Here is a 24,663-nt window from a genome sequence, read left to right as displayed (position 1 = left end):
AAGGAGGACATTTTTTAGGTTGTGCATGCACAGGTGTATCCAGACTAGTCTAGGTGAACCCAAACCCACCTCTGGCTTGCATGAGCCCTTCCCCTGTCTTGGGACTGCTTTCAGGTGTTGGACACATTAAAGCCACAAACATTTTTCTTTCAATGTAATGATTTCATTGTTTCAGGATTCAATTAGAGGACATGTATTCTGCTAACCTCTGAAGAAGGTACTGGGCACAGTGGACAAAGCCTGATTCTAAAAGGAATCATGTGGAAGAAGCAACAGTGCAAAGGATATGAGTGGACAGACACTTTGATGGCTGTTCTTCTGATCAGGTTGAAAGGACTGAATAACCACAGGGCCCGAGTGGCACTAAACCGGGAAATTGTCCTTCCTTTGTTCAGCACCATAAATGTCTACAACAAAACAAAGCAGAAGGTGGACCTAAGTGAGAAGCATATATCCTCACACAATCATGTTTTTGAGCACAAATGGCATCATTTCAGGCTTATGAGCAAGAAGGGCTCTGGGAACCATGAATCCATCAGTGGAGAGCCAAGTGGAGGGGCAGAGTTAGTGAGGATCAGGGACTGGGAGCCATATCCTCACCCTCCTAGCAAAACCCCAGGCCCTGTCAGTGACTGTGCATCAAGATGAGCCCACTGAGAGTACTCAATGGGCAGGAATCTGACCTGGGGCTGGTAGGATGCATCAGCCCCAGGGCCAGGATTCTGGCAGCAGGGTGATAAGGTTCTGGCTGCATTAACTTCCTCTTCTGATTCGTGTATCATTCCTGGTGCTGGGATGCTCCCTCTGTTTTCCACCTTCTAGGTCTCCCCTTTTAAGCCCTCTATCTACTGGCTCCCTCTGAGCATCTAGGAAGGTGAGGGCTCTTGACCCGTGAGAGGAGGGAGAAAGACATTTTAGTGTCTTTTTATTTTCTCTACAAACCATATTTGAGACGGCTGATTCCTATCCCTCCCAACACCCAAAAATGCACACATCATTTTTTTGGGGGGTGCTGTGTGGAACATCTAGGACACAATACAAATGGGGGAATTGTCATGAAATAGCTCTCACTTAAACTAGTGGTTCTCAAATGTTTTGATTTCAGGACCCTTTTATACTCTCAAAAATTATTGAGGACCTCAAAGAGTTTTTGTTACTGTTTATACCCTTTTGCTTATACTGTGTGTGTGTGAGAGAGAGAGAGAGTGTGTGTGTGTGTGACTTCCTGAACCCACTAAAAGGGTTTTGGGAACCCCAGGGGTTCTGAGATCATACTTTGAGGACCACTCGTTAAATCATCCTGATTTTTGTTTCCCTTCTCTACTCTATCCCCAACCCCCAGACTCAGGATCTTTGTTCCCCATTTGCAAAGACAGCCAACATCTTTGGAGATCCTGGGCTAGTGGTCATCCAAGAGAACAGCCAACTTCCTCTAAAAATTTCATAGCAGTTGTTGTTGCTTTGAGGATTTGAGTTTAATTAGTCTCCACCATAAATATTATAAAAATGTGAAGACAATATCAAAGAGGTGAGTTGGATATATTTGTCATTAACTGAGTCTAGCTCACAGCCACATCATCCCGGTCAGGAGAACTCCCTAGGCTGAGTGGTACAGAGGCTTCCTCTCCCAGAGCTGAGAATAGCGTTCCCAGCCAATCACCCTTACCCGGTGTGTGCTGTAGAAGGGGTCCAGATCCTCCAGGGGCTCCCCAACTAGCTCTGCCGGGAGCTCACCATAGAACTTGGGCAGCTGGTTGCAAGCTTTCAAGTCTAGCTGAGGCCGAGGCTTCTCTTCTTGGTCCTTCTGCTCCCTGTGCTTATCTTTGGCTTTCTTTGCTGCCCGCTTGGCAGCAATTCGCTTTTCAATCTCCACCAGGGACTCCGGAGTGAATCGATGGAAGTTGGTAGTTTCCAGGGACCCAAAGGGGAATTCCATCTTCTCATTCTTCTTCAGGAAGAATTTATACTCTTATGAAAGTGGACATCACCACAGAGAGGTAACAGCCTGCCCACTGGCCCTCTCCCTCCAGGTCTTTTCCTTAACTCACACCTCCCTGATGGAATAGCACCCCCCCAACCCATTTCCTTCCTTAACTCACACTGAGCTCTCCCCAGAGTCTCACTGCTCCTGTGGCACTCTCAGGGGAAGCTGTTTATTCGATCCTCCTCCATGCACCTCGGGGTTGAGCTATGTTCTCCATGAGCTTCTAAGGCATGGCTCCTTCATCTATTGCTCCTTCACCACCACCACCACCAGATTTAGCCATACTGCCCTCTCTTCTCAATTCTATGACCACTGAGCAACAGGTACTCTCCTGCATTCATCAAAGACTCTTCATGTGGTCTGTGGCAAAAACAATGCTAGTAAAATTTTCCCCATTGAAAAGCATTTGTTAAAAAGTATGGAAAACATTAACATTTTTATTATTCTTTTATTATGCAATGATATGCTTTTAAGAAGTGACAACCATTCCTGGACATAACAGCAAGAAAGAGGAGAAGGCCCAGGACCTTGAGCACATGGCTGCACTTGCCAGCTGAGAGTGTGCTGTCTGCTGAATGCTCTAAGCTTGGCAGAATATTTGTATTTTTTTGTTGTTGTTCTTAATAAAATACATTATTTAATTTTCCTAACTGGTTGCTTTTTCTTCTAATGTAAAGTTTATCTTTAAAAAATCATATGAATAAGATTTTGAATTTTCCTTTTTCAAATGATTGATTCATGGGCCCATTTTTGCAGCTTATTTTAATCTAAGTGCACCCACATTTCCTGACAGCCTATCGATGACTTAACAGGTCATGATGATTTAAAAATTGTTCATAAGCTTGTAAAATCCTGATCTAATACATGGTCTCTAATGCTGCCAGACAGGGTCTTTGGGACTCTGGTCCACCATGGTCCATAACAAAGCCTGGAAGGCACTCCAATGACTAGGTTTTCTATGGGCTACAATATTCTCAGGAAGTTTATCACCCCTAGCACTAGTCTGGAAGCAAACAGGATGGCTTGCCATCACAGATGGATAGAGCAGTATCTATGTGGCATTCTCCTGACTTACTCTAGGGAAGTTTGATCTGAAGTCTGTAACAAGCATCCATCCTCTTAGTTCTCTGCAGTCACCACTGGATCTCTGGATAATGTAGTTTTCCCACCTACTCTAGTGCAGTGATCTTCAAATGCCAGTACACAGTGTGGTGCTGCACCAGCTGTGTCATTGTCACAGGGGGTGTGAGTTAAGATACAGATTGCTGGGCCCCTCTTCTAAGGTGAGATCTAGGAACCTGCATTTTGCAGGCTCATAGCTGAAGCTGTTGAAGGTGTTCTACTTTTGAGAGGTGGTGGAAGCCACTGCAACTGTGGACATGAGATGGAGTGAAGGTCAGGGTTACAAGATCAGAGTAAGATCTGATGACCTGCTCCCACAGCTCTAGAATCTGGAGGAACGTCTTCCTGGATTCTAAAGGCAAGTCAGAAGCCAGTGTTGGTTGGATTAGAGAAGAAGAGACCTGGCATCAAGTGGCTGGGTGTTCTTATTAAGTGACCATCCTAAGAAACTGACTCCTCACAGGTTTTGGTAGGGCAGTCCTTGGGATCTCCTCCCTTCTATTATCAGATTTAGAGCAACTGCTGGCCAGAAACTTCAGGGAGCTTATACTCAGGGGATGGGAACAAAGAGTGGAATTTGGTTGTTTCTGAGGATTAAGTTTCTGTAGGTATTTGTCCTGTATCTGGAATTTCTGGGCTACAAAACCCTACTGGATCTCCTCTGGATGGGCCATAAAGGCATCTTAACTTGGATTTCTGAGCCCTGGTGGTAGGCAGTTTCTAAGAAGGACCAAAGGTGATTGAACAGACAACAGGTGTTTCACATTTGTCATTTCACTGGTGATGGAAATAACTAGTTAGTCTTCAATCAAGATCTATGATCTAGGCAGGCCAGCCAACTCAGGGCTGCTAAATGGAGGTGAATGTAAAAAAGGGTACAAATGAGGGTTTCCTTGAGATTATAGTGGGCAGGGCAGATGCGATATCATGATTTATGATAAGAAATAAGTATTAGTCTTTGTCCCCATTCCTGGCACAGAGCTCTTAAAACACTTGGAATTTCCAAACTGAGGTCTTTTGTATGTTAATGAGGTACCTCTTGAAAGTCAACTAAGGATGGGGACTGATTGCCAGCAGAACCAAACATTAGAGGATTGAAACTTTCAGCTCCCCACCACACCTCTGACCTCCAGGAAGAGGAGAGAGGCTGGAAGTTGAATTCAATAACCAATGATCAATGGTTTAATCAGTCATGCCTATGTAATAAAGCCTTCATAAGAACCCACAAGGACAGAATTTGGAGAGCTTCTGGGTTGGTGAATACATAGAGATTTGTATTGTATGTATCTCATAACCTCAGAAAGGATATGAAAACTCCACACTCCTTCCCCATATTCTGCCCTATGCATCTCTTCCATCTGGCTGTCCCTGAGTTATTCTTTTTATAATAGACCTCTAATCTAGTAAGTAAAATGTTTCTCTGAGTTCTGTGAGCCATTCTAGCAAATTAAACCCAAGGAGGAGGTCACGGAAACCTCTGATTTATAGCCAATTGTTCAGAAGCACAGGGAACAACCTGGGCTTGCAATTGACATCTGAAGTTTTGTGTATGTGGGCAAGAGGCAGACTTGTAAAACTGAGCCCTTAATTTGTGGGATCTGATGCTAGTTGAACTACAAAACACCCAGCTGGTGGCTGGAGAATTGCACCTTGGTGGAGTGGGAACCCTTCCCCCCATCACCAATACACAAACACACACTGGAATTGGGTATTAGAACATCTTAGCAGGACAAAGGGTTCTTTCTTCCAGTCTCTGTTGTTGTTAGTAGAACAAATGTTTCTATGGTCATGCCCAAGTCTGAGTTGCTCACAAAGATGGCTGAGCCTCATGAGAAGAGTTACTTAAATTACCAATCCACAGTGACAAGAGTGGGCACAATTATCTCTCTCTCTCTTTTTAGAGAGAGAAAGAGAGAGCATGAGGCTGAGGGAGAGGGAGAGAGAGAATCTTCAGCAACACGGGGCTGCATCTCACAACCCTGAGATCATGACCTGAGCTGAAATCAAGAGCCAGATGCTGAGAAACAAACTGAGGGTTTTAGAGGGGAGGGGGCTGTGGGGATGGGTTAGCCTGGTGATGGGTACTGCATGGAGAACTGGGTGTTATACGAAAACAATGAATCGTGGATCACTACATCAAAAACTAATGATGTATGGTGACTAACATAACATAATAAGATAAAATTTAAAAAAATTAAGAAGAAAGAGTCAGATGCTTAACCGACTGAGCCACCCAGGCACCCCTACAATTATCTCTTTTAATCCCAACAAAAATCCTATAGAGTAGGTAGGAGGCATTTTCTTACATACAAGACAATTTATAACCAGTGATTACTATAGGTTATAAAGATATCTTTGGACTAAACAAGCTTGTCTCTGAGTCTTGATTCCATACCCAGTGCTCTCCTATTTCTGGGATGGGTCCCACTGGCTGGAGCAGTTCTGGAATCTTATTGACTGCGGCATTAATGGAGGGCTCTGGGTCTTAAGAGGTATGGATTGATCTGAATGCACTCAGATTTGCTGAAGTTTCAAGGGGTCTCAGAGAACAGCCTCTTTGTGTTATATAGTTCATTGATGCTCTTAAGAAACCAATGGAGGATTTTCCCCACTAATGTAGCTTTTGTCTCTGTAGGGCAGATATGATGTAAGCAAACAGATAATTATAATTTTTCCAGAACCTGATTAGTAGGTGAAAGTATCACCCCCATCCCATGTAGTATTGCATCTTCTCATGCTTCTTATGGTTGTTCTCATCTATTTATATACAACAAAAACATCATTTTTATTCATGTGAGTCCTAAATCTGGACCTTTCTTCTGGGCTCTGTACCCACTAATCCAATATCTTTGACATACATCTCTTTGAATGCTCCATAGACACCTCAAAGTCATTGTCCCCCATGATATCTCCATCCTCTCTCCACCCCAACTTTTCCTCCTCCTTGTTCCTATCTCAATAAATTACATAACCATTTTTCCAGAATGGAAACTTAGGGGTCCCTCTTTATGCCTCTTTTGCCCACAAGTCTTCCTCCCTTTTGTTTTCGACTCCAGGGATACGGCAATGAAAAAAAACTATAGACTTTTGGGAGCTTAAATGTAGCTCTGGGTCTCAGCCAACTTAGGCCAGCTTCCTAGAGAGAGACTTTCCAGAAAAGATTGAAATTATGATGACATCATGGGAAGTCTGGAGTCACACTGGAAACATAAATCTAAATCTATATCTCCAGCCGAGGCCTTTCACTTACATTCTAAATTGTTATATTTAGCTAACCATTCATTACCCCTTACAAAGATGTCTGATAGATGTATAAAGCCTAACTATTGATATCCTTATCCTAAACGTGCTCTTCCCTTTGTCATGACCATTTCAATAAATTGAGACTTCATCCTTCCAAGGGCTCAAACCCTGAGTCTTGAAACTTTGGAATTATCCGTTACTTCACTTTCTCTCTCCCAAATCTCACATTTAGATGACCAGAAAACTCTAATGATCTTGCATCTGAAGTACAGCTGTCTACTTCTTATCACAGCCACTGCTACCTCCATAGCCCAAACCACTATCATCCACCTCCATGGCTACTGCCATGGTCCAACCACCAAGACCCACTTCCATGGCTACCTCTATAGCCCAAATCACTATCATCTGCCACCACTGTCACCTCCATAGTACAAACTACCTCCATTGCTACATCCATGGTCCAAACCACTGTCATCCACCTCTGCTGCTACTGTCATGGTCTAAACTACTGCTACCTCCATAGCCCAAACCATTGTCGTGTCCTTCTTGGGCCACTATTTTATCTTCCTAACATGTTTCACTGCTAGGATTCTCTCAAATCTTTGCAGCCTACACTTTTGGAAGCAATAGGAGTGATCCTTTGAAGTGTATTTCCATAAAATTCATCTCTGAGCTCACCTCATATCATTCTCTCCCTTGCTCACCGAAACCCAGGCCCATAGACCACCTAGCTGTTTATTGGACACAACAAGCACACTCTTGCTCAAGGTGTTTGGACTTGCTATTCTTTCTGCCTACTATTCTCTTCCCATTTATGAACACAGGGCTCATTCAAATATCACCTGTTAGGGAAGACTCCCCTGACCATTCTTTCCCAAACAGCAGCCTTTGGACAGTCTCTATGCTTTTACCTCCCTTCACTTTTCCTCAAAGCACTTTTAACTAATATTAACATTTTTATTTATTCACTATTTCCTTAAACTAGTATTTTTCCTTCCTGAAAGTATGGATTTTGTCTGTTTAACTGTTGAACTCTTAACACTGAGAACAATGCTCAGCACATACTAGATGATTAACAAATGTTTGTGGATTACATGAATGAATAAACTCAAGGGATCCCGAATGGGTATCAGATATTTACAGAACATTGCTAGATTTTCATTGGCAAGCAGAATTGAGTTTGGGTAAAACAAGCACAACTGTGAGACCAGAGTGGGTAGAAACTACCAGTTTCCATGTTGCTGGGAAAAAAAGAAAAAAGATTGTCTGTTCAATAGCAACTTAAGGTTTAAGATTCCTAAAACCCACCCTGATTTGGATAAAATTTGTTCTCCAAGGTTAGAGGAGAAAAATGAAGGCTGGAACCTGGAGGGCTGTGGGGGCAGAGAAGCACTGAACACTATAGAGATGCTGTAACCAAAAAGGAAGAAAAACGAGGAAATATTGGTGTCATAGAAATAGTAGGAAAAAAAGTTTTAAAAACTGCTGAGCTTTGTTCTAGTACTGAGAATGGTTTTAGTCAGGGAGAGTGTAAATAATACCATGGAGTTGAGAGGATGTGACTAGATTGTTTGAGTTGTTGAAAGAGACTAACTGGGGTATGGGTGTAACTGTAAACTTGAATAAATTAATTACATGGGGCACCCAAAGAACAGGACCGTGAGAATGAACTGCTCCATCTTCTGCTTCCATGACTTGGCTGCCTGATGGAACAGCAAGCATGTTGTCAGGATGTCACTAAGGCTGAGAATGTAGTTGGACCTTTCATGGCACTAGATTGAGAGAATGATGAGTTGGTGGTGAGAAATAGTAACCATGCTACTGACACATTTGAGTGAAACTGTGTTGCACATGGTGCTGAGAGTGTGGTTAGGCTCTCTAGTTCATGGAATGAGCAACCAAGCTAGATTTTGCATTGGTGCTATTGCTGGACTCTCTAAGCTAATGGGAGCATGGAATTAAATGTCCCTGTTTGGGGGGATGTGGCCAGACTAGTCAAGACTTAGAAAAGTCCCTGAGATGTCAGCATTTTAGATCATCAGTGATATTGACATGTGCCTATCTGCACCACCCGTTACCCTGAAAATTTTAATAATTAGGAACCTGATTGGAGCAACAGGACACTGGACACGTGAGCAAGTTGGCCAGGGAAGAGATAGAATTTGAAGTAACTATGCCACTGGGAAAGTGTAATAAGCTGTTTGTAGTGATGAAAGCAAGACCACATTATCCATGATCCTGCCCAGTAGGCAAAGATTGAGCCTCGGCTATCTGTGGCACCAGGAAAATATCACTAAGCCATCTTTGAAGTTGAATAGTCCTGAGTTGCCCCTGGTGCTAGAAGAATGGAGTTATGGAAATCCTTGCTGAATGTAATTTACGTCCAAATAATTCAGAGATAATAGCTAGCTAATCTGTTGTCCAGGGATGGAGTACAAGTATATCTGGAGGGGGAGAATGTGCATGCACTGTCCATGGTCCTGAAAGAGCAAGACTGTCTGGTATGATCTTGAGCTGTCCGTGGTTCTGAACAAGACCAGTGGGGATGGGTGAGAGCTGAGTGGGAATGGTTTTCTGTGAGGTGTGGTGAATAACTGATATGTTTGTAATGCTGAATCGGTGTGCCAGGCTGAAATGCTGAGAAAACTGAGTTTCTGTGGGGGCTAAAATGGAAGAAAGGAATAATTAAAGGTAGAAAGATATCTGGGAGTTTTGGGAAGAAAGTGCCCCAAAAGCATTTAATCAAAACATCTCTACTCAACAGAATGAATATCCAAATGAAGTTACAGAGGAGGAAAATATTCTTTTGTGAATGATATTTGCCTCCCTACCATCTCCCCCAACCCGCTGAAAATGGGATTAGAAGGAGGAAAAATATTTTCATCACTAAGGGAGAAAAACAAGTTCCTTATCACATCACAAGTTCCTGGCAGTGTTGTGGACTTAGAAACTGAGGATGGTGGATTGAGTCAGCTTTAGAGACTTCAAGTTATAATTATTCAAGAAATCCAGAGAGGTAGTGTGGTTTTGTCAAAATAGCACTGGGCTTGGAGACAGAAAACTTTAGTTCTGACACTAACTAGGTCTTTTGAATTGTCTCTCTCAGTTCTATGATTTGTAAACTGGTGATGATAACATCTGCCCTGCTAATTTGACACTGTTGTTGGGAGAATCAAATAATGTATGTGAAAGCATTTTGTAAGCTAAGTGCTGTACAAATGCACAATATAGACTTTAATATTTCCCATTACACATGCTATTTAATAGCCAATAGCCACTTAGCCTGTTTCAATTTGACACCACTAGCTCTCAGCATATAAATGAAATAAACACGTGGGATCATTTACAATTAAGCAGTATAAAAGACTCATAATGTTGCCACTTTATTTCTCTATCTCCCATCTTCAATGTGTGAATACTTTTGAATATGGTTCTGCTGCCCTAAATAAAAGTGCTTATTTAATGGGATAATACAAATTACAATAGACTCAAGAATTTTAAGGGGATTTATGGTGTGGATAAAAATTTTTATTTAAAACATATAGAATCTACTTCCTTCCCCCTATTCTTAATTCTCTCCCCTAACAGAATTCCTGTCCTATTCAACAGGATTCTGTCAGAATATATCACTAACAGACCTTCAGAATTATTGCAGAAGGGGGCCTAGCAAGTGAGTTTCTTACAATTTTTAAAACTGTGGTTTAAGTGTGCCCAGGTATATTTAAATAAGCCAATGATTTTGTAAGAATAAAGTGCAAGCTTGATTTAACAAGAATATTAAAATCACCATTTAGACAATTTTTGCCATTGTAAAATCCTGGTGGACAGTAGAATTTGGGCAGTCAGTTTTATAATTGATTAATACTTTTAGGGATGCTGGAAATTCCTAGCACTAGATTTAACTAGATGGCATGATATCGCAAAGGACATGAATGACAAATGCATTCTTTAATACATGTCATTACACCTCAACATGCTCTAATATGTCTCTTCCAGCCTCTTTCATCAAAACTTTCATCTGCCAAATCCAGACAAACTTTTAGATTTCTATTTACTTGACTTCTTAGCAGTATTTGACACAGTTGACCATTCCATTTTTCTTGAAATCCTCTCTCTTTGTCACATCTGAGACATCATCGAAGGCTTCTTTTCATCTGGCTACTAAATACTGAACTTCTTTGGGTTCTGTCCTAACCCTCTTCTACACTCCTCTCATGGAAATCCAATCCTCTCCCGTGGTTTTAACTTCCACTCAAACCTCTCTTCTGTGCTAGACCTGACTACCTGACTGTTTTTTTTTTTTATTTCCTTCATCTAAATTGGCTTCTTTCCTGTTCCTATTTTGTTAAATGGCACCATCAAGCACCTTTATGGTTGCTTACATCATAAACCCATAGACTCTCCCTCTCCCTCACTGTTCACATGTACCTCAACCACCAAGTCTCAGCCATCTCTTATCTGGCTTCTGTGCTTTCTCATTAACAGGTCTCTCTGTACATTACGTTTTCCCTATATACATACCAACCAACATAATCTTTTTAAAATGTAAATCTGATCATAACATTCCTCTGATTATACTTTTCAAAGGTTTCCCAAGCCCTTCAGATAGTGTCTAAATTCATTCTCATAGCACGTAAGTCTTGGCATGATCTGGTTCCAGCTCATCTCCTCCATCTACATCCCCCTTTCCCTTGCTTTTTCCCTAGTAGTTACCCTGGTTTTCAGTTTCTCAAATTCATCAAGTTCCTTTCTGCTTTGGTAGCTTCATACATTCATTTTTTTTTCCTCTCAATAATTCCTTTTCTATCCCTTTCCCCTGATTGGCTTCTATTTTTCCTTCAGTTTATTTTAAATATCACTCTCTCAGAGCAGTCTTTCCTGACCCTCCGGACTAGACTAGTTTGCTTTGTTATTCATTTGCACAGAAGTCTGTACTTTCATTTATGACACATGTAAGTGTTTGATAAATATTTGTTGAGTAAAGGAATACTCGACAAATGAATGGTGGTGGCTCTCAGAGACAAACTATGTTAGACGAGCATCATGAATATGACCTATGATTGTTTAGTCTAATGTTTCTGTTGTCAGTGTACCTGATTTGACCTTAGAGTAAAAAAGATTATTCTTGTTTTTCCCCAGTGACTGAGCTTCTCTGTGTAGGAAAAGAATCCTGGAGCTGTCCATGGATGCAAGAAAACTGAAATGGGGGAAAAGATGACTGAAGGAGAATTCAGTGACATTTATTAAGAGGGAGTCCTTGCAGTGCAGTGGAAAAAACTATAACTGGGGAGTGAGGAGACCTGGGCTCACCCTTGGTCCTTCTGCTGACTTGCTTTTTCATGTTGCGTATGTTTTATTTGTTTGTTTTGTATCTGAGAAGCAGTTACCATACAAGAAGGTGAAGAAGTGCTCAGAGGCGTCCTTTGTGAGCTCTGGTGCCTTATGAGCTGGAAGTAATGCTATGCTTTGACTCGTTGATTCTGATCTTGTGAGGAAACTAAGGTTTTGTTTAATGAATTACTAGGTAGTTCCCATGAAGACGGATTGACTTCACAGCAGTAAGACTGGGTTTGATCATGACCTGGCCCGAGTATTTCTCCCTCCCATGATTGGTCGCTTCAGTTGCCTTCTGGTTGCAACTCCTGGAGGGATAAGAGAATTGCCCTTCATATTTATATTGATTCTTGACTCCCTAGGGAAGGAGAAGCAAAAGAACTGTGTTCTCTTAGCTACATTCAAATATGTGCCTGTAAGTTTTAGAGGTTTCTCTTTTCAAACTGCCACAACCTGGAAGTGTCCAGTTGAGCTGTCAGAGGTTGCAGTGTGAGTCAGGAACACTTAGCTCTCTCTCATTCTGTCAAACATTCAGAAATTCTTTCATTCCCAGTAATTGCTGAGGGCTCACTGTGCATTTAGCACTATTAGGTGTTGTGGGAGATGGTGTGGTGTAGAAAGAAGAGCAGTGGGCAGAAGTCAGAAGACTGGAGTCCCAGCCATGGGTCTGTAATAAACCACGTTCAGTCTTTGGGCATTTTCTGTCTCTGGACTTCAGTTTGTTCATCTGTACAATGAGGGGATTGGTCTAGCAGTATACTGAGGCCCTTTCATTTTGACAAGAAGCCATATTTCTTGTTTTGGAGGCCTTTGAGTCTTCTCAGGGAGAAAAGAAACTTTATGACAGGGGCACCTGAGTGGCTCAGTCGGTTAAGCGTCTGACTCTTGATTTCAGCTCAGGTCGTGATCTCAGGGTCATGAGATTGAGCCCCGTGTTGAGCTCTGTGCTAAGCATGGAGCCTGCTTGAGTTTCTCTCTCCCTCTCTCTTTGCCCCTCCACCACCTCCGTGCATGTGTGTGTACTCTCTCTCTCTAAAAAAAAAAAAAAAAAAAAAAGGAAATAATTAGAAAAATAAATAAGGGCTACATTGGGTGGTTCTGACCACAAGGTTTTAAGCAATAAAGACAAGTGTCCCAAAGTTTTGAAGAAGGGAGGGGCCAAATAGGTAAGAGAAGCTTGGTGAAGTCTTCCTGAAGGAAGTTGTTTGTAGAGCATCTTTATGATTGTATGTTTCACAATACAATCTAGCTTGAGAGGCATCAAGTATACTATGGATCTGGAACCCTGAAGAATATGCAAATGCATGCCCACTGGGGCACTTTCTGGCCTTGGCTGAACACCCCTTAAAAGCAGAGGCACCCATATGAGGCTTCTTTTCATGAGGAAATTCTATGGCTGTTAATCTTAAACATTAATTATTTTAGAACCAAATATGTTTCTCATGAACAATAATCTTCCTTTTTCTTTGCTAAGTTTCTAAAGAAAAAATATGCAAATTCTGACAGGTAAAAAATGGGTTTTGGACAAGGTTCTAAGGCAAGAGCACTGTGAATATTATGTGAATGTCATCCAATATAATGCAGCCCATCAGTTTATTTCAGGGAAGCAAAGGGTACTAGGAAAATCCGTTGCTGCTGCCCAGCTCCTGACATTGAAGGAATCGTCTTTTGTCCACAAATCACATTGTGATTTGGTCCTCAAAATCTGCTTCCAAATGGCAAATTCTGACAAAAATAGTGTGTCTCGTTTTAGGCTGCCACTTAAATGTCACTTCCTCAGAGAGACCTTCCTTGATCTTGCCTTTCTAAATTAGGAGCCTTTAAGATGATCTCCCAAAGAATCCTGGTCTTTCCTGACACTTGACACAGTTTATAAGTATATTTATTTGTGTGCTTATTTAATATGTATCTGCACCACTGGACTGTCAATCCTGTGAGGGCAGAAACAGAATTCCTTCTGTCCGTAGCTCTGTGTCCCCAGTGTTTGGCACCGTGTACAGCATGAAATGTTGTCATTAGGTAAAAGTGGGGTCTCAGTAACATAGTTATATGTTTCAGATCATGTAGCATATGCTTATGTTTCAGACCTTTTAAAATGCATTGTATGATTGCATCTAATATTTGCATCCTTCACATTTTTTTACACATTTTTACACTTATCATATCTCTCCCCCAGTACAACAGTTTTCCACTGGTTAAGAAATCAAAGTGTATAGTGATAACAGAGTGTAATGGTTAAGTTCTTGGATTCTGGATCCAGAACATCTGGTCTTAAATCACCACTGTGCAAATTACTAGCTGTGGGACATTGGGAAGTTTATGTAACTTCTCTGTCCTCGATTTCCTCATCCATAAAACAGGCATAATAACAGTACTATGAGGTGCTCATCAGAAAGAAATGAGTGCTTAGAACAATGCCCACAACATTGGAAGCATTATATTAATTTTGCTGCTAATATTATTTTTCCCCAAGGGAACGTGATGATTAAGAAGTTGACCCAGAAGTGTCACACAATCGGTCTGATTTCACATCAACCATACATACAGTCTTCCTGAAGTACAACTATCTCCAATCCACCAGTGAAGAATCTATGACCCAGGTGAACAATGGATCTTATTCAAGGACTTCAGCTAGAAAAAGGCAGAGCTGAGACAACAACCCAGATTTTCCAGTGCTTTCCATATTCCAGTATCAATGCTATCAGTCATCTCAGGATTCCCTGATTTCCCACAAAGATGGGATTGGAATCCATTTGGAGCAGGAAACACAGTGCAGTGTCTGGATGAGCACTGAACCAGTTGGTCAAGCAGGACATGCTGAGCCCCTCCTCTCCCCTCTCCTGGTTGCAGCTGGGCACTGAGCCAAGAATCAGCTAATATTTTCTGAGCGCCCTGATCTGTGCATGCCTGCCTGCCGACAAGTTCTGAGGCACTCTGAATGCAGCCTCTGAATGATGCTGACCCACACTTGACCTGTGATCACCCACTGAGCCAGCCAGTACTTAAAAAAAATTAATCATAACTTTGTTTTAAAATTGAACAAAAAAGATAATGGTCTTATTAATAAACATGTGTTCTTGTTTGCTTTCTATATGCAGGGCACAGTGCTGGGTATTTCACATACATTGTGTCATTTAAACCTCATAGGATCATAGGAAGTCTACCCTATTATTAACCCATTTCTACAGATGAAGCACTAAAGCCTTGAGGCTGGCTTGGCCAAGGTCATAGCCTATTGGATATCTAAGTCATTATTCTTATCCCTTTTGTCCAGAAGGTAAAGAATAAAAATATGAACACATATTATTCTTGGGGAGCAGTATTATTGGTGATTTTTTTAAATAGAGGGAGAATATACATATACAAAATAAATGAGCTGCAATAATCTTAAATTTAGAGTTTGATGCCTTCCCAGTGGCTACTCTGGCCCTGCCTGAAGATGACCACTATTGTGACAGCTGTCATCAGAGTCAGCACTTTCTAGGTGTCTCTGAGCTTTGCCCATGTCACCACACCCAGGGCACAGCAGCCTCCCCTCTCTTCTCCATCTCTCTAAAGCCCACCCATTGTTCAAGACTTTCCTGAAGGTTCCTCTGATTTGTCCGGCTGGTCAGCTCTGAAAAGACCTCAAAATAATAATAATAATTAATAATAATCATAATATCACAATTTACTCCATCTGCTTTCGCCTAAGACTGTCTAATACAAGGTCAAGCTCACAGCTAATGCAGGGCTTCAGTGCCTTGGCCTTTCCCTACAGAACGTGAACAAGGCATCTCCAACAGGCCTTCCTCTTGTCACTGAGGAGTCCGTCAGTGCCACATGGTGTGAAGGGTGGGACTGAGTCAGGGGAGAATGCCTCCCATCATGGGCAGGGGACCAAGGTTCCTGCTTCTTGTGCCAGGAACCAGCTATGTGACCTTGACTAGCTCACTGGAACTGAAACTCTAGGTCTCAAAGTTTCTTTATGTATAAAATGAGGGCATCAGATTAAATAATAATGGGAATAGAAGATAATTGGCTAAGCTCTTCATACATCCCCTGGTTTAAATCTCACAATTGTCTTGTGAACTGGGTATTATTATGGCCATAATCTGAGGAAACTCAGTTGAGTTGCAGTTGAGGAAACAAAAGGATTGTGGGAGAGTTGCCTAATGGTTTAATAAATAGCAAAACTGGGATGTTAACCAAGGCCCGGTCCAGCCCACAGGCTTATGGTCTTCGTCACTATGCTATACACCTGGCGGTGGGCATGCCTCTTCTTCCTGCTCTTCTGAACCAGTTCATAAAACCTGGCTCTAGTTGTCTTTGGAAAGCCAGGGAAAGCACAACAGCAAGTAGCAAGGTAAGAAGAGTGACCATGGGCTCTAATGAGCAGGATGGACCGGAGTGACATCTTGACTCAGGACAGAGTTCTGAGCCTCTCAGAACTGTTGCCAGTGGGGAAGGGAGAGATCACATTTTCTTGAAGGGGGAGGTGAGAGAAGGTGCTGTCTGTCATATTTGAAACTCCTTCCCATATGATCCAGGACACCAAGCCATGATTTTTATTCAGGAAGCACTTAGTGAACTGCTAATGTATACTAAGTTTTGATGGAGGTATAAAAATCAAGGAAGCCGAGCCTCTGCCACTCATAAATTCAGTTTGGTGGGGACAGACACCAGCAGAAGCACCACTCCAATGGGAGACATGCTCATACACACAAACATAGATGAAGAGGTGATGCCAGGGCAGAGAAGGGAGAGGGGGCACAAGGTCTTGCGGGAGAATGAGGTCTCTCTAGGACTTTGAAGGACAGGTAAAGTCTGGGAAGGAAGTGACTATGCAGAAAGGGTGAACCCAGTGGGTGAAGGATGTATGAGAAAGAATACAACAGCCCCAGAGGGGGAAGGGCAAGTGTGTCTTTCATGGGCTCAGGAAGCATGGACTCTAAGCTCATGGGACCCCAGGACTCTAAGGACTCTGGGAGGGAAGGAGAGAGAATGGGAAGCATGGGGTGCTGCTCTTGAAGGATCTGGGGTCTTAGGAATCTTCTGGACCTGATGGGCTTCTGACAGAAGAGAATGCATGGCCGTGAACCTGCCCAGAGTCAGTGGTCACTGGTTTTCCTCCTCCTAAAATAGCATTTCCTTGGCAATATTTATTTGTGAAAGACTCTTTATCCACCATTTATGATTACAGAATATCCTCAGCGTCCTTTTCCATTTTCTTCTTCTGATGATTTTCTCAAAGCCATCTTTTCGCATATATGTTCTTTCATATGCCAGTGTTCATTTTCAATGCTCGTTCATTATTTTTATTATTATTATTATCAAAATTAGTTGACTGCTAAGTGAGTGGACAGGAAACTAGGAAATTGCTTTTTAAGACCACTCTAAAATCTTCCTAACATTTCAAACCAACTTGATGCCATTTCAAAACAAATTTTTTTCCATCAGACTAAAAGCAATTCATTTCTCTGCATCATTTCCACCTTCTTCCCACACCATGTGGCTAGAAAGCCCAACATTTTGGCTTCTGCTACTCAAAATACATAAGTGCAGTTGACTCTACCTGCTTCATTTTGCAAGTCCAGGGAAGGTGACTCTAGCTACATTGAAAAAATCATAGCAGATTTTTCTTTTTCTGGCACTGAACCAATCAGGTAATCTCAAAGAGCAAAATCATGATCAGGAATCAATTTATACTAAGTGCACTTGAGCTATGGAGGGAAAAGCCAAGCAAAGCCAAAACCACAGAAATCTCATCTCTCAATGAATCATTCTTCTGGATTTCAGAGTTGGGCTAAAAACAAAGGATAGATGGCTTTGGCCCTACCCGTTGTAATCTTTCTGCATATGTATAAATGCTCCCTGCAGGTTGGAAAACACCCTTGGTCACCTGGATTTGTCTTGTTTCATCACAATATCTTTAAACAGGAGCCCCTCAACCTTGTTGCCCATTGGAGTTTTTGGGAAAGCATTGAAAAAAAAAAAAAACATAGATTCTTGGCTGTTACCTCTGGACATTTAGATTCAGGAGGCCTAGAGTGGGGTCCAGGAGTCTGTGTCTCTAAAAGTTTCTCCAATATATTCTGATGTGTGACCCAAAGTGGGAACCACTGCATTCAATCTTATCCACACTTTTCTAACAAGAGTACTTTTGCCTTGAGTTTGAGGCAAAACTTACCTCCGAAGGAGTATATCACCTCCTACCTGCACACTATGGTTTCTCTGCTTTCTATGTCCATTTTTTATTTAGCTGTAACATTTTCATCAATACTTCTAGGATATTTGGCCTCTGTTACCACAGCGTTGGTAAAATTTCTGAAATAGCACCTGCTAATAAAATATCTCTTTGTATCAATATGGCTCTTTGAAGAACATAAACTTGACATTGATCTGGCATGTAGAGATTGCTAATTTTTGGATTTGGCTATAATTTTTCTCCTTATCTTTCAGAGGATGGGAGATAATGGGAGTCTTCTATAGAAATAGATTAATAATACTAGTTTTCTAAGAACTGTGGGTGTTTGGGGAAGGTCATATATTCAAACAGCCCACAACTGTGCTTCATTTTTGGCTCATGGGAAAAACCTGTAATTCTTCCCATATAACCCCAAGCATATATCTTTACACCATTAGCCATAGACTGGCCCCCGAGTCCCGCAGCCAAACCTTTGCTGGCTCAATCTTGCTTGTCTTCTAGGTAAGAGATCCTCTCTTCTTATCCCAGCTCGCCGCCACTGGAATCCATGAGCTCCTGGAACACACGTTCAGCTTAATATTCAGGCAGAGCAAGAAGAAACTCCTCTTCTGCCAGAGAGACTAGTGAGCAGCTCTGGTAGGGGAAGTGAGTCGGAGACCCCCCAGCTCTGCAAGACTTACACTTGTTTGTGCCTTCAGTGAATGTGCTCCGGCCTGTCTGATAGGAATGTCCCTGGTGTTCAGGGAACTGCAAGGACTCATGCTTCCCTGGGTGTCATTCCCATTTCCCGTCATGAGTCCCACCCTGGCTGCTGGTGCTCCAGAAAGTGCACTCTTTGGACGGAAGCAGGGCGGGGGTGGGGGGAGGGGGCGTGGGGAGAAGCTTATGTGTGATTAGATGGTAAAGTAACAAATGTGATTTTAAATGGTCTCATGGGAAACGCTGAAACCCGAGGAAGCAAAGAGGCTGCACTTAGATGAGGATGCCTCCAGCATGCACAATAGACTCCCAGCCTGGAGCAGGGCTGCCTAAAAAGAGCTGGATGGGCTGTTTCCCACCATTGACCCAAGAGAGCATAGCTGCACCCATTCATACAGTGCCTTCCTTGTCTCTAGGTCCTTGTTCCAGAACAAACACTCATGTTTGCATTTATTTTCATATTCTTCATGCGTACTCAGTAATAGACTAGGTCATATGAAATAATAGTTTGAAATGAAATTATAGAAAAGGTCTCAAATCCCACATCTGATAGAAGAAAAGAGCAGGAGAAAATGACCTGTACACATGGCCATGGGACCAAGAGGGAGGGGAGGTAATGCAGAGGGTCACAGCCCGTCCTGACCCCACTGTGTCTGCCTGGTGCAATGTGGGCTGGCACAGGAAGTGTCCCTCAATGCCAGTTTATATCACAGAAGGCTAACTGGCTGGATGCTTTATTCAAAATCTCCCAAATCAAACAAAAAGCAGCTTCTTCAGGTCAGGATTCAAATCATATGAAATGTCAACCTCTCTCTGCAGGGACCACAACTTTCAAAGGGCCAGGCCAAGGAGGGCCAGTACCCCCACTCCAAGGCAGAGCTCAGTAGAAAGGGTGGAGGCTGGAGGGTTTGGGCATTGGGACAACATCATGGGAGGGAGGGGAGGGAGGATGGTCCTTCCTTGCTACTGGTTCCCTGCAACCTCCTCAAGACGCTTCTTCTTGTGGTCCACCCAAGCAATGGAATATGCAGTACCTCCAAAGACGATGCTTCTGAAATACAGTTATTCTTGAACAACACAGAGGGTTTAAGGGTGCTTGACACCCCTTCTTGAAGTCGAAAAGCTAGGTATAATTTTTGACTCCCCCAAAACTTAACTATTAATAGCCTGACCTGAAGCCTTCCCAATAGCATAAACAGACTATTAACACATATTTCGTATGTTATATGCATTGTATACTATATTCTTACAATAAAGTAATCTAGAGAAAAGAAAATGTTATTAAGAAAATCATAAGGAAGAGAAAAATACATTTACAGTACTGTACTGTATTAACCAAAAAAAATTCTGTGTAAAAATAGACCCTCACAGTTCAAACCTGTGTTGATTAAGTGTCAACCGTATTTATGGATGGAATGACATGCTCTCTGGGATTTGCTGCAGAATAATCAAGGGAGTGGGTAGGGTGGGGTAAAAATGAAACAAGATTGGCCATGAGTAGATAATTGTGGAAGTGGAGTAGGTAAGGATTTATCACACCATTCTCACCAGTTTGGTAGATGCTTGAATTTCTACAACAAAAAGTTTTTAAAACCTGATGCTCATGCAAAGGTATTAACTCTAGGCTCTTACATGAAAAGTGGATTATGACACTATAGGGATCCTAAAATTTATGAAGAAATACTCTAGCTTTCTGCAGAAAATATTGTTTGGAAGGAAAGACACCAAAAGTTTATTTATTCATATATATATATACATATATATATATACACACACACATATATATGTATATAGTGGAATTAGGAATGATTTAAGATTTTCCTTTTTTAAACCTCTCTTTGTATAATTTTTTCCACAATAAACATGGTAATTAAAGACAATATTTAAAGAGCATGGTTAGGGCTTCAGCTCCCAGGGTCTCTGTTCTGCAAGTCCTGGCGGGTAGGAGGGAGGGGCTGCTGGGAACACTGGCTGGGAGAAGAAAATCCTTGCACTTAGGGGGTGTTCCCTGAGCACCCCAGGGTGTGTGTTACACCCTGTCATCACTACAGGAGAGCATCTTCAGTGTTCTCAGGGGTGCCATCCTTAAGGGAAACAGCCCTGGGGTTGATGTCAGGGAGGATTTGTGTCCTTGGACAAGTCACCTGATTTCTCTGGGCCTCATTTTCACCACTACTGATTCCTACCCTCCAATACACTCTCCACACAGCAGCTAGAATGTTCTCTGTAACAGACATCTGATCAGAAGTCACCTCTGCCGGAAACCCCTGAATGAAGGCCACTGATGATACAATGAAATCCCAGATCCCAGACATAGCTTGTGAACTCTCTGTGTTCTCTTAGCTTAGTGGTAACAATGGTCCACCCACTCCATCTCTGTGCCCCAGTGATACTGGACTGCCTTTGGGTGCTTGAACACACAATGCTGCCCTCCAACTCAGGAGTCCTTGCAGATGTTGTTCTCTCTCTTGTTTCCTTTCTTTTAATTTCCTCCCCTTTCCTTCACTTACTAATATCTGGTTATCCTTTACTCCTCAGACTAAACATCACTCCCTTGAGAATACATTCCCTGATACTCACATTATACCCTCACATGAATTCATTCTCTCATTCATTCAACACATTTTTACTGAGAGCCATCTATGTACCAAGAGCCCACAGTCCAGTGTGGGAGAGAGATATTGAGCAAATAGTTCTGATAATGACCATGACAATGTGTCTTGTGATGGCATATCCATAATGCAAATTCAGACAGCAATGGGTGAATGCTCTCATTCTTAGCAGCTGGCTCATGAGCCTCATGATAATGCATCACACATCTGACATGAATGGATTTTTGGGGCCTCACTTAAGGCATTATGGCCAGATTCTACTGTGCAACCAGTTATAATAGAAAAAAGCAAAGGGAATGAACTGCTTATATGACCAAGGATATAAAGCACTTCTTCAAGCCATTTGTTTAATGTCTATCTTCCCTACTATTTACTTATTTAACTAGTGCTTAAGAAGAACCTACTCTGTGTCTATGCTGAGTGCTGAGGATACAAAAATGAAAAGATTAAGTCCCCTCTCGTGGAGCTTACATTCTAGAAGGGGAGGTAGAAAATAAGCAATTAAAAATTAGCGAATGCTAAGTCGAAATACTATGGTGTTTATGCCAGACAACTACCACCAGGACAGTTATTTCAATCATTAAACCTAATGTAAAAAGTTATGTTCACAGAAGGAGGTTCAAGTTTCTCATTAAAACAAAAAATTTAAAAACTGTATAAAACTATAATAAAAAATTAATGAACACATACATGGTGATGTGGTTTAGAAGAAATACATATATGGTCTTCCCCTGTTTCTGGCACAGAGCTCCTGAAAGGCTTGGAGTTTCCGGTGATGAGAGTCTGTTATAATATTAACGGCATGTCTTTTGGAACTCCCCAAAGAGGGGAGCTGGTTGCCAGGAGAACCTACCAATGAGTGGAAGGTGGGAATTTCTGTCCTGCCCCCTGACCTCCGGGGAGGGAGGGGATCTGGAGGTTGAACCACTTGCCAGTGATTTAAAGGCCAGTGATTTCATCAATCGTGCCTATGTAATGAAGTCTCCATAAAACCCAAAAGGGTGATGTTGGGAGGCTTTTGGGTTAGCGAACTTGGAGATTTGGGGAGAGTGATGTGTTAGGAGATGGTATGGGAGCTCCATGCTTTTTTTTCTGCTTCCATGTACCCTGCCCTATGCGTCTCTTCCATCTGGCTGTTCCTGAGTAATAGCCTTTTATAATAAGCTGGTAATCTAGTGAGTAAACAGTTTCCCTGAGTTCTGTGAGCCACTCTAAAAAGGAGGGGTTTGTGGGAACCTTTGATTTATAGCTGGTTCTTCAGAAGTACAGATGACAAGCTGGGCTCATGATTGGCATCTGAAGCAGAGGACGGTGTTAAAAAGGAGACAGGAGGCCCACAATGGAGTCGTTTTTGCTAAACTCCAAATCAGCAAGCTGAGACTTAACACCTAACCTCACTGCAGTTTCAGCCCCTTGGGAAGGTAACTTTTAGCCAGTCAACATGGAATTACCTGGTCAGCACTAGTGAGACAATCTGCCAGATAGACCCCCTTCTGTTCCCTTTAGGAAATTGACCTTGCTTGAAACAGTGCATTCTTTGCTAATAATTTCTATTTTCTGCACCCCTTGTTGCCTTTAAAAACCTTTCTGGTGGAAGGAGTGGGGTGGTGGCAGGATAGGTTAGTAGAGATCCTTTCTGTTTGTGAGATGGGATGCTGCCCTACTCATGAACTATTGAATAAAGCCAATTAGATCTTTAAATTAACTCAGTTGAATTCTTGTTTTTTAACGTCAGTCTTGGGGGTCTGACCCCTGAGCCATGGAATCTGCTGCCAACCCCAGGTACTATCAGAACTGAGCTGAATGGTGGGACGCCCAGCTAGTGTTGGAGGCTTGCTTGTTGGATGTGAGGGAGCCCCCCCAACACACACACACACACACACACACACACACACACCGAGTGGTTGGAATTGGGGGCTCAGGACACTCTTAGCATATTAAAGGAAAAGAATAATTTTTCAGAAAGCAACATATTTTGCAAAGATTTCTTCTGCCTCAGACAACCAAAGAATTATTTGGTGATGCAGACCCATTTTACTTCCTTTTACGCAAACTTCCTGTGCTTCAGCCTAGGGACCTTCCCGTCCCTAGTAAAGACACCTCTGAAAGTCTTCTTCCCCAGGAAGTTATAACCGCCCTCTGTGTCTTGTAGGTGTATGTCTTGTGTTCATCTCCCTTAGAAGTTCTTTTTATGTTCCTTGAGAAAATTGTGTCCATGCCTATTCTGGCACACCTCATAGTGCTAGGTGCACAATGCACCAAGAAGGAAACTTTCTGTGCTGCTAGGACTCCCTCCCAGAAAGGGCCCATGACTTACTCTTGGGTCTCCAGCACATGACACCATGCCTGTCTATAGAGTCACCAAGCTAATACTTAAAAGGAATTGTTCTTTTTAATCCATCAGCTATTTGCTATGCGTGCATTTATCTCATTCTTTTGAATACAGGTTATGGTCTTAGCCTGCTGTAGCAACAATTCCTTATCTGTAAAATGGCTTTATAGCTTACACTTTGATACCTGATGATGGCTGGTGGATCAAATGGTCCTTATTTTATATTATGTGGGAAACTGGGCTGAGTGTGGTTGAGAGGCTTCATGAGCAGCACCCAGCCATGCAGTATGAAGACAAGGAAGAGAACTCAAAGTCTCCTACTCCAAGGCTCTTGGCAACACAGATTTCCCAGATGTGACTCTTTGATTACTGCTCCTGGGGCAAACCAACTCTTTTCAGGCAGTAACTGTCCCCTGGAATCATGGCAGTGGTCAGATGAGTGGAAGGGAGAGAATCATTGCCAGTGTCATGGTTCCTCTGCTTTCCCTGCTCCTCTGAGCTCCTGTCATCCATCTCTGTGCCTGTGATGTGCCCTGGACACAGGTTGTGTGGGCGAGGGGGAGCCCAGGGCGAGGGTGCCCTGTGGAGTCTGGACTCCTTGTCAGAACTCCAAGCACCAGGAAAGGCGAGCAGCTTGGTTTCCATGGCAACCTGCCCACCCAGTCCTTGCAGCTGCAGCCCCTCTTGGGGCCCTTGAGGCAGGGGCTGCGGGTGGCCCGGGGGAGCCCTGTGCTCACGTCAGCCCCCACCGGGTTCAGGCCCGAGGCAGGCTGTTCATTCTGAGCTGAAGCTTTGCCTGACGTGGTTCCCATGGGGACGGCTGTGGGCACATGCTGCCTGCGGTCAGATCCCCAGATCAAAACTGCCCTGCAATTCAAGCAGCTCCTGCTCAGAGCCTTTGGAAGAAAGACTGAGTTTCAGGTGCCCTTGTCCCCCAACCATGGGTAGACTTAAGAACACAGCACAGTGGGCCTTTCTCTGCCATGCATGGGGCATTCCCCCATGCCAGGGCCTAGGGGCACCAAGGTGGCAGGGGCATAGTTCCCACCCTTAAGAAGGGGCAAGGAAAATGGCCCGTGGGGCTGGTAATTACAGTGCATCTTGGCCTGGCAACAGTGGAACTAGGACCAAGAGACAGGAGGGACTGACC

General features: G+C 42.8%; 1 protein-coding gene across 3 annotated transcripts in view; it reads right to left on the bottom strand.

Annotated features, from left to right (window-relative positions):
* The window catches only part of SCN10A (sodium voltage-gated channel alpha subunit 10), a 93,371-nt gene extending 91,435 nt beyond the window's left edge, over positions 1 to 1,936 (bottom strand). For all 3 annotated transcript variants that reach the window (XM_025870888.2, XM_025870897.2, XM_025870906.2), the window contains exons 1-2: positions 1,667 to 1,936; positions 280 to 407 (exon numbers count right to left, since the gene is read on the bottom strand). In XM_025870888.2, coding sequence (XP_025726673.2) covers positions 280 to 407; positions 1,667 to 1,936 — 398 coding nt within the window. The remainder of the gene's footprint in view (positions 1 to 279; positions 408 to 1,666) is intronic.
* Positions 1,937 to 24,663: the final 22,727 nt, after the last annotated feature.

Source organism: Callorhinus ursinus, unplaced genomic scaffold (genome assembly GCF_003265705.2).
Source record: "Callorhinus ursinus isolate GAN/ISIS: 27379988/994484 unplaced genomic scaffold, GSC_fseal_2.0 scaffold1, whole genome shotgun sequence".
NCBI lineage: Eukaryota > Metazoa > Chordata > Mammalia > Carnivora > Otariidae > Callorhinus > Callorhinus ursinus.
Note: the sequence above shows the minus strand (reverse complement) of the source record. Positions and strands in the feature narration are given on the sequence as shown.